General features: G+C 43.2%; 1 protein-coding gene across 3 annotated transcripts in view; it reads left to right on the top strand.

Annotated features, from left to right (window-relative positions):
• Positions 1-349: 349 nt before the first annotated feature.
• SHISA9 (shisa family member 9) overlaps positions 350-17,160 on the top strand; it is a 777,795-nt gene continuing 760,984 nt past the window's right edge. For all 3 annotated transcript variants that reach the window (XM_063934339.1, XM_063934338.1, XM_063934337.1), the window contains exon 1: positions 350-1,139. In XM_063934339.1, the coding sequence (XP_063790409.1) occupies positions 622-1,139 (518 nt within the window). In that variant the 5' untranslated portion in view covers positions 350-621. The remainder of the gene's footprint in view (positions 1,140-17,160) is intronic.

Below are 17,160 nucleotides of genomic sequence, written 5' to 3'. Positions count from 1 at the left end.
GTGGACGTCTCAGTCTGACTACAAAAGACTAGCCTCAGAACAAAAGGAGTAGAGTGAAATTGCAATTTGGCTTTTTGAACACAGTATCTTTCCATGAGAAACTTTTCAGATCAGTGTTTGCCTGACTGGAAGCGTGCAGCACTGAGCCAAAGAAAACGGGATCACCTTGCACTCATTTAAAACACATCCCTCTTCATCTCTTGCAAGCACTCCCTCCTCACTCACAGCCCATGTCATCCCTCCCTCAGTCTGTACTCCTCCTATATCTCTTTCTCCCCCTCCCTCCACCTCCTCCCTCCATCTCTCTCTCTCTCTCTCTCTCTCTCTCTCTCTCTCTCTCTCTTTACACTACTCTAACAATCCAGAAACCCCTCTGCTTTCCTCGATTCCACAAGTGCACATCAGTTAGTGCTGCACAGCTACAGGGAAAGAAGATCACTGCCAGGGGGTGAGAGGACTGTCACACCTCGCAGGTGAGGACTGCACCCAGCAGCTGCAGCATTGATGACGGACCTGGGCTGATGGGCTGATGGGCTGAGGGATCCTGTTTCCCGCTCCTCATGGTTCTCTTTTGCCACTTTGGATCTTCCACATCGAGATAAAGGAAGGCAGCCCCTTATCATGAGAGGAATGAGGGTAATATTCTATTACTTCCTAGCGGATCTCTTTACTTTGCTGTGTTGCGCACAAGGGAAAAGTGGAGCTCACTTTGGGAGCACTGAAGTGGTATCCGACGTCAACCTGTCCAACCATGGAGATCTGGAGTCTTCAGAGCCTCCTCAGACTGCTGAAGGCTGCAGGGGGTATTTTGATGTCATGGGGCAATGGGACCCTCCGTTTAACTGCAGTTCGGGGGATTTTCTGTACTGTTGTGGTACTTGTGGCTTTAGGTACTGCTGTAAGTTCAAGCAGGCAAAGCTGGATCAGAGTGTCTGCACAAACTATGACAGACCCATCTGGCTGCTACCTGGAAAGACTCCCCCAAAGATTGATGACCCAATGCACGACCCCACCAGGGACAAAACGAATTTGATTGTCTACATCATATGTGGAGTAGTAGCTGTAATGGTCCTTGTTGGGATATTCACCAAACTTGGGCTGGAAAAGGCGCAAAGACCTCAGAGGGAAAACATGTCAAGGTAGGTCACTCATGAGAATGTAACCTATAATGAAAAATGCTATATATTGTACATAACCAGCAGGTTATACCACCACCGACCAAGGCAAACACCAGCTTTATGACCACGCTCTGCCATCAGCTCTATGACCATACTCCATCACCAGCTCCATGACTTAGGCATCGCAATCATTACACCTCTGACAAATACTCTATCACTAGCTTAATGACTATACTACTTCACTACGTTCGTGACCATAATCCATCACTATCTCCATGACCATATTCCATCACTACAATAGCTCCTTGACCATACTCCAGCACTGGCTCCATGAAAAAAGTCTTCTCCATAACTACCTCTATGACCTTACTCCGTCACTACCTCTATGAACATACAGTACTTCATCATTAGCTCCTTGACCAAATTCCATCACAACTTTCATGACCATTCTCCAGCACTGGCTCCATGTCATATGCTGCTCCATTACTAGCTCTATAGCTATACCCCATCACTACCTCCGGACCGATTTCCATCACCACCTCCCTGGCCATTGTCCATCGCTAGCTCCATGACATAAAATAGTCCATCACTATCTCCATGATCCGCGTTCACTTGATGCGTTTATCACCTTGCGCTGTCACCAATTACAAGAACACCAGATCAAAGCAATCGCAGTGAGCAAAAACCACAAGAGTTGAACATATTTGCAAGCTTTAATCCTACGTACCAGAGTGTCAGAGGTTACAGCAGGATGGAGCTATGACCTGTACACAGATAGTTGCTCCTACGTAGAATAACTGTTCTGCTCTCAGGTGTGGCGGTAAGGTCATATTTCCATCTATACGACCTCCTATGTAATAATAGCCTCATAGCATAGATGTGATAGTAACATACACATCGGCAACCTGAGATCCTGGATTTTAGCAACTACAGAACGCATCTTGGAATCTGAGTGTGCATCCAGGAAAGTGTGTGCTGTGCTTGGAGGTGGAAAGTGCAGGATGCACCTGCTCGGAGTATATGTACAGTATGTACAGTAGGTTACATACATCCCTCTTGCAGCCGCTCTCTCTGTGCGCAGCGAGCTGGTCTTCTCTCGCATGGGGGTAAAACCTCTATCCCCTCAGTGGCTTCATTACAATACTAAAGGATTTATAAAGAAAGAGCCACTGTAAGGAAATGGAAATGGTATCCTGGCATTTATACGTGTTGATGGTTGGCGATGGCATATATTTTCTAGGTTATCTTTCTTCAGGTTGATGACAAGGGAGGGGGGAAGGGGGGAGAGGGAACAAAAGTGGAGCACAGAGTGAGACTGATGAGCAAGGGGCACCGGTCATCGATAAATAGCATCGCATGGGAACTAGTCCGGCAATGACAAACTGATAAAGGTAATAGGTGAGCTGGATAATAGAGGAGATACAATACAACTATATAAAAATTAAAAAAATTAAACTGGAAAAAGAACCACAAGTCTAAAGTGACAGCACTGGAATTAGGTAATAACCGGAACGGTCCGGACCTCGGAACGCCGGACCGACTTCTTGCAGGAAGCTCTACCACTCTGGAGCTTGTAGTACGCCTCCCCGGACGGGTGTCTGTGACAGCTGTCACCGGGGAGGGAGAGATTACAGCCTCCCTGTATGGTCAGGATCGTTCCGGTTATTCCCATCGCCGGAACATACAATGAGGCTGTAATCTCCCCCTTCCCGTCTCTCTAGTGACAGCTGTCACAGGCTCTTCTTCCCCATCCCATACATGCTCCAGAGTGGCAGTTGGCAGAGGTTGTTGCAATGAGCCGGTCCGGCGTTCCGGGGTCCGGTCCGTTCCGGTGTTTACCCAATCTCCAGAGACGGAGAAAAGAGATAGAGAAAGAGATTTGCGTGGGCAGTGGGCAGGTTGTCAGTTTGGGACAAAAGCCCATTTTTTCCCCATCATTTCAACATTCAGATCGTGTCAGCTTTTGTGTGAAGACATAACATATTTTTAACTTCTGTGTTCCCTGTGATTCATTATGCTAATCTCAAGCACATGATAGCAGATGGATTCATGTTTGGAGATAAATGCGTTTTACTTTTCTAATTGATTAAAAATCAGCATTATCTATCTATCTATCTATCTATCTATCTATCTATCTATCTATCTATCTATCTATCTATCTATCTAATATTACCATGGACATGTATCTATCTAATATTACCATGGACATATATAAAACATGTATTACATGGATGTTCAGAGGACTGATGTGTTCTATATTAGCAGTTCTAAGCTATTATCAGAATATAACTATAAATCATGCACAATATATGGCCATCCTGCATTGAAAATTGTAGTGGTGTACCAACATGTGACTACAGCAGATCAGCATACAGTACAGAGCTATACTCATACTGTATTCTAGAGCATTGCTTCATATAATTAGCTGGCATGTCATCTATGTGCACTATTTAGAAATAAGTAACACACTGTTTCCTGAGCCATAGGTGTCTGTAGTAAACTGTAATTGAATTATTTATTGCATTGCAGGTGTAGATTATCTACAAGATGTTTTTTCTCATTCTTTCCACATCAATTAAAATATTGATTTCGCTTTCAGATTGTTTATCTTTATCCTCATGGAATCGTTTCCTTTCAGACATTTTGATAAATGCCTTTTCTTTCCAGCCTAGATGTTGCCATTCAGTGGTTGCACTGGAGAGAACAGGAAAATCTTTGGTGTGAATGGTCCTCTGTGGAATAGAAATAAAAAACCTTTATATAGATGTGAAGTGTAATGGAGTGAGATTTTCTTAAACATAAGTCTCTTTTTCAGACAACATAGTGTTTATAAATCCATTGAGTTTTCCATCATTCCATTAAGGATGAACTAACTTGAATTGTTCTTTTGGAAAAATAATCCTTGTAGGCTCCATTTAGATTTTCTACACTTTATTATTGTTATCAAAGCTGATAGTATGGAGGTGACAGTAATATAAGTAGGTTTGCAATTACACTTAGTATTTTCACATGAAATCATGAATGTATCTTAATGTGGTATTTCAAGGAGTGAGGGCAACCAACTTGATTAATGACTTATGTAAATGAGAATAACTGTAACTACTATTTTAGGAAAGAAACAGTGTCATATCATACACACAAAGACCACAAAACCCCTTAAGGTGTTATAAAGGATTATTTGCAATACAATATATTGGTAAGAGCTGGCTTTTGTGGCTACTGTACCTAATGAAATTGAATCATTAGAGAAACTCCTGATAAAATCAACAGTATTTCTCTGAGGCTTCTACCAGCAGGTGTGTTACTTACTTATAAAAAGCTGCCGTAACCAATTCATGTTCATTGGTGAGGCAGATTAGGGTGCTGGCATTATTAATGAGGAGACATGGCAACAGAACAATTATATTGTATTGACGCACTTATTTTCTTTGAGCCAGTGTTGCTATATGCCCCATTTTTTGTTACAAGTTGGTTTTACAAGTAATGTGTGTCTCATTGTTGCAGACTTTTGGTGAAATGTTGTGCTTAGACTTTAGCCACAGTAATTGACTGAAAAGTGATAGCAGATAGCATATACTGTGCTGTATTTTATTATATGTAGCAAATAGGGTTACATATAATACATAAATGCTATAAAACTACTGTATAAAGACAGTGAAAACAGACAAACTGGCTGTACAGTATATAACAAATTACTAACTCCAACATACATATCCTGTACAAGAAATCAACGATACTATTCTGTGAGCAGAATAGAAGATACAACATGTAGTGGTCGAGATATTAGCAGATGTTATTTTACAGTCGTTTAACAGTTTAATTTATGATATTTCGCCATGTAGACACTCATTGATCCTTTTTATCAGCGACTAGCTCTTTTTTGCTAAATGTGAAGATTGTTACCTGTCTAACCTAGCTCTGCAGTGTTCCCATTACAAGTTGATAGGGAAAATGATGAATTTGAAATAAGTTAAAGTAAAAGACAAGAAGAGGATACAAGTGGCTTTAACCACACCTCTCAATTTTAAAAATCCATTGTTTTTAAGATTTTAAGAGATATCTTGCTAACCAATATATTATTCAAAGTTTGTGTCACTGGTCTGTATCCAAACAGTTCATGAAAACTCTTTTTTTTAAAGCAGGTAAATCAATTTAAATGTCCACTTAGGAAATACTGTATTAGTAATTTGAATAATGTATCATGAGCAACATATGAAAAATGGAATCTGTTCTTGAAGCATCTGCCAAATTAACAGCAGCTTTACTGAAAATTGAAGGGGTAAAAATACATTAAGTGAATAAATTATATTCACTAAGTATTTAGGGTATTGTTAATTAAGAAAATAAATACATTTAACCAAACTCCTGTGTATATCTCCATAACATCTGGCTGTACTCTGTGTTATAGGATCATGATCAGAAGTTTGACAAGCTCAGGGGTATCTAAGGACATCGTTGATAGAGAGATACTGCAGCTCTCCCAAAGGAGGTGGTCAAGTCTACTACAGTTAATTAATTTAAATGTTTAGGGTATTGTAATGCAGATTGTTAAAGGAGCTTCTGAAATCAGTAGATATTCACAAAGGCATGTCTTTCCATATGACAACTTCAGAGATGCTTTTATATTTGTGATGAACTTCCCAAGGCACAGTCTTTATTATAGTTATTCAGAAACAGATGCCTACTTATACCATAAATTGCTACTGCAGAGCTATTCAGTCTTCTCTTCATTAACAAAAAGAACAGTTTTTTTAAATGAAATATTATTTCTTTATAAAACATATACAGATATAAAACAGTGCAACAGTGACATATAGTTACTGACATGCAACTGAAGAACAATAGGTCAAAAGCTTGGTTAGCAAAACTAAAAAGCAAGAAAAGCAGTGTCGAACACCACCTACAATAATATCTTCTTACCTCCCCTCTCCCTAGCCAGAGCCCTCAGGACCTTTCAGAAGCCATTTTACCCATGACTCTTCTAGATGTATGAGTAATACCAAAGCAGGCTATCAATGAAGCTCACTATGTTAATTGCATGTGGAAGATCCAAGCTCATGTCCTCCCATAGTCCTCAGTTTTTGACTAGGGCTGTGGGGCCAACAGAGAAGCCCCAGGAAAAATGGCAGCATGTACTGTTGAAACCAATTGAGCTCTCACTAAGGGTAGATGCAGCACTATTCAGGGTACAGCACAACTTATTAACTTTTTATGTTGGTATTGGTATTGGAATTCAGGCGTTCGGGATCATGACAGTAAGAATGCAGATAGCGGCATTCCAACGTACAGAATCTCAATGGATATGTAACCTGTCCATTCTGCAGCCTAACCCTTATAACCCACCCCCAGCAACCTTACCCTAAACCACCTCCTTGTGCATAACCCTAATCCCAGTACTTTAACATTAGGATTCATAGGGATTTTGACCCTCGGGATACCGCTGTCAGCATTCTAACTGTTGTGATCCCGACCACATTGATCCTGACCACAACTCATATAGTGATTTTTGCTGTAAGATCACTGCCATCTACCACTATATCCTCTAAGAGCTTTATATTACCAATTGCTGGAGAATATGACATAGCAATTATTATTTATTTGTTGGTAATATTGCTTTGTGAGGAAATACCAACACTGTAATATCAGCACCAAAATATCTGAAAAGCTGGTTAATATTTCTTTGGAAACTCATGGGAATATTATTTGAGCTTGGTGGAAAAATGTGGTTGGACGATGACTACTATTGGTATAAAGCTTCTGTTAAGTGATAATTTCCTAGTTGCTCAATCCAGGGGCTAAACAGACAAATAACCAAATTTGGCCATCTACTGTATGTGGTTGACCTCTGGCTTTATTCCCCGATTTATTTGCTGAATTGGCCGATATGTAGGCTGCTTCAGGGTGAATGGCCAAAACCTCTAGAGCATAGCAAGTTATGTTTCCGATACAACAAGTTTAAAACCAGCACCCCAACTCAACAATGCAGCAACAGATGTTAAGATGGTCCCCACCACCTTTAAGTTCAATAATATAGTATACAATATTAACAGCTGTGCGCACCCTCTTAGATGCAGGAAAAGTTAAGAAAAAATTTATACGTCACAATGTCCAATAGATTTCAGTTTTATATCTGAAGAACCAATTTAAAATCCAAATTCCTTGTTTCATCCGACCAGAAGTGAATTCGACATCTGTGTCCTGCTTTGTTTATCGACCCAATCTCTCGCCTGATGCGATAATAGCTCCGTATTTAACCCAAAATTAAAAGAGAAGGGGTATATAATAGTGAAATATAATTTTATTCCAGAAAAAGTTAAAATATAAATATCAATATACATAGAAATCCACCATTAATCAGGCAGAGAAGCGTACCAGATTTACAGGGGTGTCAATAGATGCCCACCCAAACGAGCATGGTTATATCACACTGGTACCTCCCAAATTCCTTGGGTGTCGTGTCTGTGTCTGGACCTGCAGTGTCCTAATGCTCAGTCTCCTGGTCTGCTACAGTCTCCCCGATCAGCTCACATGTTGTGTTTCCAACTGCCACGTCTCTGTCTTTGAATACACCAATTGGTAAAGAGCATTTTTGTTACCAAGGATATTACAAGCCAATCACCATACTCTGGTTTCTATGCTGCCACAGAATAATGACAATCTCATAAATAGAATTGAAATAAAAAATGACAGGGAGCAAGCTCTATAGATTAAAGTTAATAGTTTGTTATTGTATGTATATAATTTATTGACATATACAGTACTTTAGTGACTAGTCGTTATTTAACTTGCTATGAGGATGGTTTCTGCACTTGGGTAAATATTGTTACATAAATGTTAAGTTCTGGTCTTGCATGATAAAGAGTACAGTAGAAAGCTGGTCTGAAATGTTCTATACAGTATTTTCCTTCTATTACCTTATTCAGTGAATGCTGCATTTGAATTTAATGCTTATTTTAAAAGCATGATTCTATGATTGGAAAGATTTTGCTCTTAATTTATTAACATAGTTCTTGTGATATTCTCAGGCTAGCATGGTATAAAGACAAAGGGGGTAATTCAGACCTGATCGCTCGCTAGCGTTTTTTGCAGAGCTGCGATCAGGTCAGAACTGCGCATGCGTATGCACCGCAATGCTCAGGCACGTCGCACAGGGATGGGTTTGTGCGAAGAATCCATTCGCACTGTCGATCGCAAGGAGATTGACAGGAAGAAGCCATTTGTGGGTGGTAACTGACTGTTTTCTGGGAGTGGTTTGAAAAACGCAGGCTTGTCCATGTGTTTGCAGGGAGGGTTCCTGACGTCAGTTCTGGTCCCGGACAGGCTGAAGTGTTTGCAGCGGCTGAGTAAGTCCTGGGCTACTCAGAGACTGCACAAAATCTGTTTGTACAGCTCTGCTACACATGCATTCGCACACTTGCAAAATGAAAATACACTCCCCTATGGGCGGCGACTATCTGTTCACAGCAGTGCAAAAAAACCCTAGCAAGCGATCAGGTCTGAATTAGGCCCAATATACACTGAAGTGGCAAAAGTCATGGGATAGGTGCCAAAAGTAGGGTATACAGTAGGTGCCTATATCATGAAGGTCCCCCTCTAGCACAGTGGGGTGCAGCATCGATTCCACAAGTGAACTGATGATCTCTGGAGAGGCACATGCCTTCTAGATAGCTTCCCACAGCTTCCTGATATCTGTAGGTGCAGGATCTTGGTTGCAAATGGACACTGCACCACACCCGAACCCTACCATCAGCCTGCAACATCTGGAACCATGACTCATTGGACCACACCACATGTTGCTAGTCCTTCAGGATCCATTTACTGGCATCACAAGCCCCGGTGAGGTGCTGTGTCCAGTGTCATAGTGTTAACAGAGGCACTCTGGTGTGTCTTCTGCTCTTATATTCCATGGAAGCTGCACTGACCTGTTGGATATGCATCTGGTACCTCCTGCATTGAATGTGGATGTGATTTGAGCCGTTACCATGGTCGGCTCAGAGAAAATGGTACAAACCGGTACACTGGTGTTTTCCTAGACTGTAAAAAAATGGTTATGTACTGAATAAACCAGTACAGTTGGAGGCTATGTTATACCTGTGCAAATCCCATGTTGGTTACGGTCCCTGTAGACCGGCTGAGGGCGCTGTCTATATAATTATGTAAAATGTGTGTGTTGCCTTTTTTTTTTTTAAGGGGTGGGGCACCAAATTCCAACTTGCCTCCGGACAACTGGGATGAATTTACACCCCTGTGTGTGAGTTGTACACTTTGAAGTTGTTCATCTCTACTCTATATATATATCACTGGCTGGCGCTGGCTGATTACTGTTGCTATGTAACACTACAGTATCCATCCAGCGCTGGCTGCCACCAGCCCCCAGTGATATACAAAGATAAATATCAAAGTGTATGTATAGATGGGTCCATGTTTATCTTGACCTTTAATAGTATTAACTGAGATTGGGCAGTCGGATTTAATCCCCTGCTGTAATGACTTAATTCCCTGCTGTATTGTTCTCTGTATTGTATTGCATCTGAGAACAATAGATGAAGGGTTTATTTTAATAAACCATGTTGTGCCTAGGTGCAGCAAACTAGCCAGGATAACCGTGGACCCATCTGTATCAATAAAAGTCAAATTTTTGCGATCCATTCAGAGTTAGTCACATACAGTATGCATATTTGCATCTGCGACTCGCTCCCCTTTACTTATCTGGTTCAGATGTAGCTGGAATACAACTGGTGGTGGCGTGACTTCAGTAAAAAGCTAAAAAATCTCAGTACACAATGCTTGCACATTTCATTTAGTGTCCATATAGTGCAGATAATAAGAACCCAAATGGCTTTAAGCATCTAATTTGCTAAGCAAACTATACAATAATATTCGTTCTTTGTTTTTTATAAGAACAGTTACAACACATGTGGAGCCTTCCCCTTTACCAACACAGCATGTAGCATTTGTTATTTGTGCAAAATGAGTGTTCTCTCTGTCTGTTAAAGTGTCACAGCAGTTTAAATGTATAGTATTTGCATAAATAGATGTTTCCAAGACGTTCTTGTCCAGTCAGATATAGGGCCTAATGCAGCATAGATCATAGATGTGCGATAAATTGCACATTTACAATCCAATACACTGACATACAAGTACCTGCCCTCCCTCCCGCAAATATGTGAAAGCATTGCACGACGGCGATGCTTTCGCATTTTTAGGGTATCCCTCTGCCCACACAGCCTACCCGCCATGTTTTGGGTCGCAGCAGTAGCAGGTGACATCACATAGCTGCCGCGGCCCTCCCTGTAAATGGCCTGTGTTGTCCGGACTGCATCCCCGCAGTGCCACCATGACGCCCCTTAAAACGCCATGTCGACACCCCCTTCTGTCCCACGAACGTCTCTGCCTGTTAATCAGGCAGAGGCGTTCGCACAAGTGAGATGTTGTTGCTGTTGCATCTCACTGTGTGCGCACGTGCAGTGTGGCTGCTGGAAGTGCGCACACTTCACAGGGCTTCAGCATGCGAATACAATCATACCTGCGTTCTATGCTGAATTAGGCCCATAGACTGTGTCTGTCATAAACATCAGTGTGCAACATCCACCAGGGTATTAGCACCAGCAAGTCAGGGTCTACTAGGCAGACGCCATTATATGTTTTCAGTGTCTATTAAGCGCCTTGAGTCCTGTTGGAGAATGAGCGCAATATAAGTAAAATTATTATTATTAATTATTATTATTATTATAGTTGTAATGTGCAACTTCCGTACATTCTCTTACTGCACTTAGGGCACATCTGCATGCCCACTGCCCATGTGTACATACCATTCAGTACTCCGTCTTGGCCTCCCAGTTGTACACAGTCACAAGCCATGTTTCTTACAGAAAAAACATGCAAGGGGTCAATTCGATTAGATGTGAGGGGTGTGAGTTGCCATTGTAACACTATGGAAACAAGTTGTACAGTCCATTCTAGCCACATTTTCATTTTATTAAAACATACTAGACACCTCATATCAAAGCCATAATTTTCCACACATGATTCTGGTACATTTATCCTAATTGGCAAATTTATCAACATTTTAAAATGATTTCCAAGAATACATTGCTGGTGAATAGTTGTATTGAGCCTCCCTGTACTATACAAGTATAATATACTTTTTAAGTTTAGATTTGAAATACTCTACTTTGGAACATGTTAAAGCCAGAAAATAAAAACTGACTATGATAAATCTTACTTTGCATGTGGTCAGTATTGAGACATGGGGACAAATTTTAAATAATTAAAAATTGATGTTTTATATTAGATTAGGGACAGATAGCAACTATACATTTATTTACCTTTTTATTTATATCAGAGCTTTTAAGTATTCACATTAAAATATTGATATCTGAAAAAATACACTTGTTTTTTTACTATTTTTTTAATCTTTAAGTTTGAAAATCTGCATAAAAAAAACACAATTAATGGCACAATATAAAATAATGAATCTATTTGAATGTTCTTTGCAAAATGATGTGTCTTTATTAACAAAATTCATAAAACATGTAAGAGATTTTCTATCTAATTGTGTTCATAGAAATTATTTTTTCAAATGATCAGAAAAGTTACTGGGGCAATTGAGCGATGCTCAGCTTCCTGGCAACATGCTGCTTGCCCGGCCAGTTAGGTGCACCTGACTCTGGCTCACGGGTACAGTTCCACAAAAATACAAATAAAAGGGCCTACTTATTAATGAGTGTTAAAACTAGAGATGAGCGCCTGAAATTTTTCGGGTTTTGTGTTTTGGTTTTGGGTTCGGTTCCGCGGCCGTGTTTTGGGTTCGAACGCGTTTTGGCAAAACCTCACCGAATTATTTTTGTCGGATTCGGGTGTGTTTTGGATTCGGGTGTTTTTTTCCAAAAACACTAAAAAACAGCTTAAATCATAGAATTTGGGGGTCATTTTGATCCCAAAGTATTATTAACCTCAAAAACCATAATTTACACTCATTTTCAGTCTATTCTGAATACCTCACACCTCACAATATTATTTTTAGTCCTAAAATTTGCACCGAGGTCGCTGTGTGAGTAAGATAAGCGACCCTAGTGGCCGACACAAACACCGGGCCCATCTAGGAGTGGCACTGCAGTGTCACGCAGGATGTCCCTTCCAAAAAACCCTCCCCAAACAGCACATGACGCAAAGAAAAAAAGAGGCGCAATGAGGTAGCTGTGTGAGTAAGATTAGCGACCCTAGTGGCCGACACAAACACCGGGCCCATCTAGGAGTGGCACTGCAGTGTCACGCAGGATGGCCCTTCCAAAAAACCCTCCCCAAACAGCACATGACGCAAAGAAAAAAAGAGGCGCAATGAGGTAGCTGTGTGAGTAAGATTAGCGACCCTAGTGGCCGACACAAACACCGGGCCCATCTAGGAGTGGCACTGCAGTGTCACGCAGGATGGCCCTTCCAAAAAACCCTCCCCAAACAGCACATGACGCAAAGAAAAAAAGAGGTGCAATGAGGTAGCTGACTGTGTGAGTAAGATTAGCGACCCTAGTGGCCGACACAAACACCGGGCCCATCTAGGAGTGGCACTGCAGTGTCACGCAGGATGTCCCTTCCAAAAAACCCTCCCCAAACAGCACATGACGCAAAGAAAAAAAGAGGCGCAATGAGGTAGCTGTGTGAGTAAGATTAGCGACCCTAGTGGCCGACACAAACACCGGGCCCATCTAGGAGTGTCACTGCAGTGTCACGCAGGATGGCCCTTCCAAAAAACCCTCCCCAAACAGCACATGACGCAAAGAAAAAAAGAGGCGCAATGAGGTAGCTGTGTGAGTAAGATTAGCGACCCTAGTGGCCGACACAAACACCGGGCACATCTAGGAGTGGCACTGCAGTGTCACGCAGGATGTCCCTTCCAAAAAACCCTCCCCAAACAGCACATGACGCAAAGAAAAAAAGAGGCGCAATGAGGTAGCTGACTGTGTGAGTAAGATTAGCGACCCTAGTGGCCGACACAAACACCGGGCCCATCTAGGAGTGGCACTGCAGTGTCACGCAGGATGTCCCTTCCAAAAAACCCTCCCCAAACAGCACATGACGCAAAGAAAAAAAGAGGCGCAATGAGGTAGCTGACTGTGTGAGTAAGATTAGCGACCCTAGTGGCCGACACAAACACCGGGCCCATCTAGGAGTGGCACTGCAGTGTCACGCAGGATGTCCCTTCCAAAAAACCCTCCCCAAACAGCACATGACGCAAAGAAAAAAAGAGGCGCAATGAGGTAGCTGACTGTGTGAGTAAGATTAGCGACCCTAGTGGCCGACACAAACACCGGGCCCATCTAGGAGTGGCACTGCAGTGTCACGCAGGATGTCCCTTCCAAAAAACCCTCCCCAATCAGCACATGATGCAAAGAAAAAGAAAAGAAAAAAGAGGTGCAAGATGGAATTGTCCTTGGGCCCTCCCACCCACCCTTATGTTGTATAAACAAAACAGGACATGCACACTTTAACCAACCCATCATTTCAGTGACAGGGTCTGCCACACGACTGTGACTGATATGACGGGTTGGTTTGGACCCCCCCAAAAAAAGAAGCAATTAATCTCTCCTTGCACAAACTGGCTCTACAGAGGCAAGATGTCCACCTCATCTTCACCCTCCGATATATCACCGTGTACATCCCCCTCCTCACAGATTATCAATTCGTCCCCACTGGAATCCACCATCTCAGCTCCCTGTGTACTTTGTGGAGGCAATTGCTGCTGGTCAATGTCTCCGCGGAGGAATTGATTATAATTCATTTTAATGAACATCATCTTCTCCACATTTTCTGGATGTAACCTCGTACGCCGATTGCTGACAAGGTGAGCGGCGGCACTAAACACTCTTTCGGAGTACACACTTGTGGGAGGGCAACTTAGGTAGAATAAAGCCAGTTTGTGCAAGGGCCTCCAAATTGCCTCTTTTTCCTGCCAGTATAAGTACGGACTGTGTGACGTGCCTACTTGGATGCGGTCACTCATATAATCCTCCACCATTCTATCAATGTTGAGAGAATCATATGCAGTGACAGTAGACGACATGTCCGTAATCGTTGTCAGGTCCTTCAGTCCGGACCAGATGTCAGCATCAGCAGTCGCTCCAGACTGCCCTGCATCACCGCCAGCGGGTGGGCTCGGAATTCTGAGCCTTTTCCTCGCACCCCCAGTTGCGGGAGAATGTGAAGGAGGAGATGTTGACAGGTCGCGTTCCGCTTGACTTGACAATTTTGTCACCAGCAGGTCTTTCAACCCCAGCAGACCTGTGTCTGCCGGAAAGAGAGATCCAAGGTAGGCTTTAAATCTAGGATCGAGCACGGTGGCCAAAATGTAGTGCTCTGATTTCAACAGATTGACCACCCGTGAATCCTTGTTAAGCGAATTAAGGGCTGCATCCACAAGTCCCACATGCCTAGCGGAATCACTCCCTTTTAGCTCCTTCTTCAATGCCTCCAGCTTCTTCTGCAAAAGCCTGATGAGGGGAATGACCTGACTCAGGCTGGCAGTGTCTGAACTGACTTCACGTGTGGCAAGTTCAAAGGGCATCAGAACCTTGCACAACGTTGAAATCATTCTCCACTGCACTTGAGACAGGTGCATTCCACCTACTATATCGTGCTCAATTGTATAGGCTTGAATGGCCTTTTGCTGCTCCTCCAACCTCTGAAGCATATAGAGGGTTGAATTCCACCTCGTTACCACTTCTTGCTTCAGATGATGGCAGGGCAGGTTCAGTAGTTTTTGGTGGTGCTCCAGTCTTCTGTACGTGGTGCCTGTACGCCGAAAGTGTCCCGCAATTTTTCTGGCCACCGACAGCATCTCTTGCACGCCCCTGTCGTTTTTTAAAAAATTCTGCACCACCAAATTCAAGGTATGTGCAAAACATGGGACGTGCTGGAATTTGCCCATATTTAATGCACACACAATATTGCTGGCGTTGTCCGATGCCACAAATCCACAGGAGAGTCCAATTGGGGTAAGCCATTCCGCGATGATCTTCCTCAGTTGCCGTAAGAGGTTTTCAGCTGTGTGCGTATTCTGGAAAGCGGTGATACAAAGCGTAGCCTGCCTAGGAAAGAGTTGGCGTTTGCGAGATGCTGCTACTGGTGCCGCCGCTGCTGTTCTTGCGGCGGGAGTCCATACATCTACCCAGTGGGCTGTCACAGTCATATAGTCCTGACCCTGCCCTGCTCCACTTGTCCACATGTCCGTGGTTAAGTGGACATTGGGTACAACTGCATTTTTTAGGACACTGGTGAGTCTTTTTCTGACGTCCGTGTACATTCTCGGTATCGCCTGCCTAGAGAAGTGGAACCTAGATGGTATTTGGTAATGGGGGCACACTGCCTCAATAAATTGTCTAGTTCCCTGTGAACTAACGGCGGATACCGGACGCACGTCTAACACCAACATAGTTGTCAAGGACTCAGTTATCCGCTTTGCAGTAGGATGACTGCTGTGATATTTCATCTTCCTCGCAAAGGACTGTTGAACAGTCAATTGCTTACTGGAAGTAGTACAAGTGGGCTTACGACTTCCCCTCTGGGATGACCATCGACTCCCAGCGGCAACAACAGCAGCGCCAGCAGCAGTAGGCGTTACACGCAAGGATGCATCGGAGGAATCCCAGGCAGGAGAGGACTCGTCAGAATTGCCAGTGACATGGCCTGCAGGACTATTGGCATTCCTGGGGAAGGAGGAAATTGACACTGAGGGAGTTGGTGGGGTGGTTTGCGTGAGCTTGGTTACAAGAGGAAGGGATTTACTGGTCAGTGGACTGCTTCCGCTGTCACCCAAAGTTTTTGAACTTGTCACTGACTTATTATGAATGCGCTGCAGGTGACGTATAAGGGAGGATGTTCCGAGGTGGTTAACGTCCTTACCCCTACTTATTACGGCTTGACAAAGGGAACACACGGCTTGACACCTGTTGTCCGCATTTCTGGTGAAATACCTCCACACCGAAGAGCTGATTTTTTGGTATTTTCACCTGGCATGTCAACGGCCATATTCCTCCCACGGACAACAGGTGTCTCCCCGGGTGCCTGACTTAAACAAACCACCTCACCATCAGAATCCTCCTGGTCAATTTCCTCCCCAGCGCCAGCAACACCCATATCCTCCTCATCCTGGTGTACTTCAACACTGACATCTTCAATCTGACTATCAGGAACTGGACTGCGGGTGCTCCTTCCAGCACTTGCAGGGGGCGTGCAAATGGTGGAAGGCGCATGCTCTTCACGTCCAGTGTTGGGAAGGTCAGGCATCGCAACCGACACAATTGGACTCTCCTTGTGGATTTGGGATTTCAAAGAACGCACAGTTCTTTGCGGTGCTTTTGCCAGCTTGAGTCTTTTCAGTTTTCTAGCGAGAGGCTGAGTGCTTCCATCCTCATGTGAAGCTGAACCACTAGCCATGAACATAGGCCAGGGCCTCAGCCGTTCCTTGCCACTCCGTGTGGTAAATGGCATATTGGCAAGTTTACGCTTCTCCTCCGACAATTTTATTTTAGGTTTTGGAGTCCTTTTTTTACTGATATTTGGTGTTTTGGTTTTGACATGCTCTGTACTATGCCATTGGGCATCGGCCTTGGCAGACGACGTTGCTGGCATTTCATCGTCTCGGCCATGACTAGTGGCAGCAGCTTCAGCACGAGGTGGAAGTGGATCTTGATCTTTCCCTAATTTTGGAACCTCAACATTTTTGTTCTCCATATTTTAATAGGCACAACTAAAAGGCACCTCAGGTAAACAATGGAGATGGATGGATTGGATACTAGTATACAATTATGGACGGGCTGCCGAGTGCCGACACAGAGGTAGCCACAGCCGTGAACTACCGCACTGTACTGTGTCTGCTGCTAATATATAGACTGGTTGATAAAGAGATAGTATACTCGTAACTAGTATGTATGTATAAAGAAAGAAAAAAAACCACGGTTAGGTGGTATATACAATTATGGACGGGCTGCCGAGTGCCGACACAGAGGTAGCCACAGCCGTGAACTACCGCACTGTACTGTGTCTG

This window comes from Pseudophryne corroboree, chromosome 7, assembly GCF_028390025.1.
Source record: "Pseudophryne corroboree isolate aPseCor3 chromosome 7, aPseCor3.hap2, whole genome shotgun sequence".
NCBI lineage: Eukaryota > Metazoa > Chordata > Amphibia > Anura > Myobatrachidae > Pseudophryne > Pseudophryne corroboree.
The sequence above is the reverse complement of the archived record's forward strand: the minus strand, read 5'-3'. Positions and strand labels throughout refer to the sequence as shown.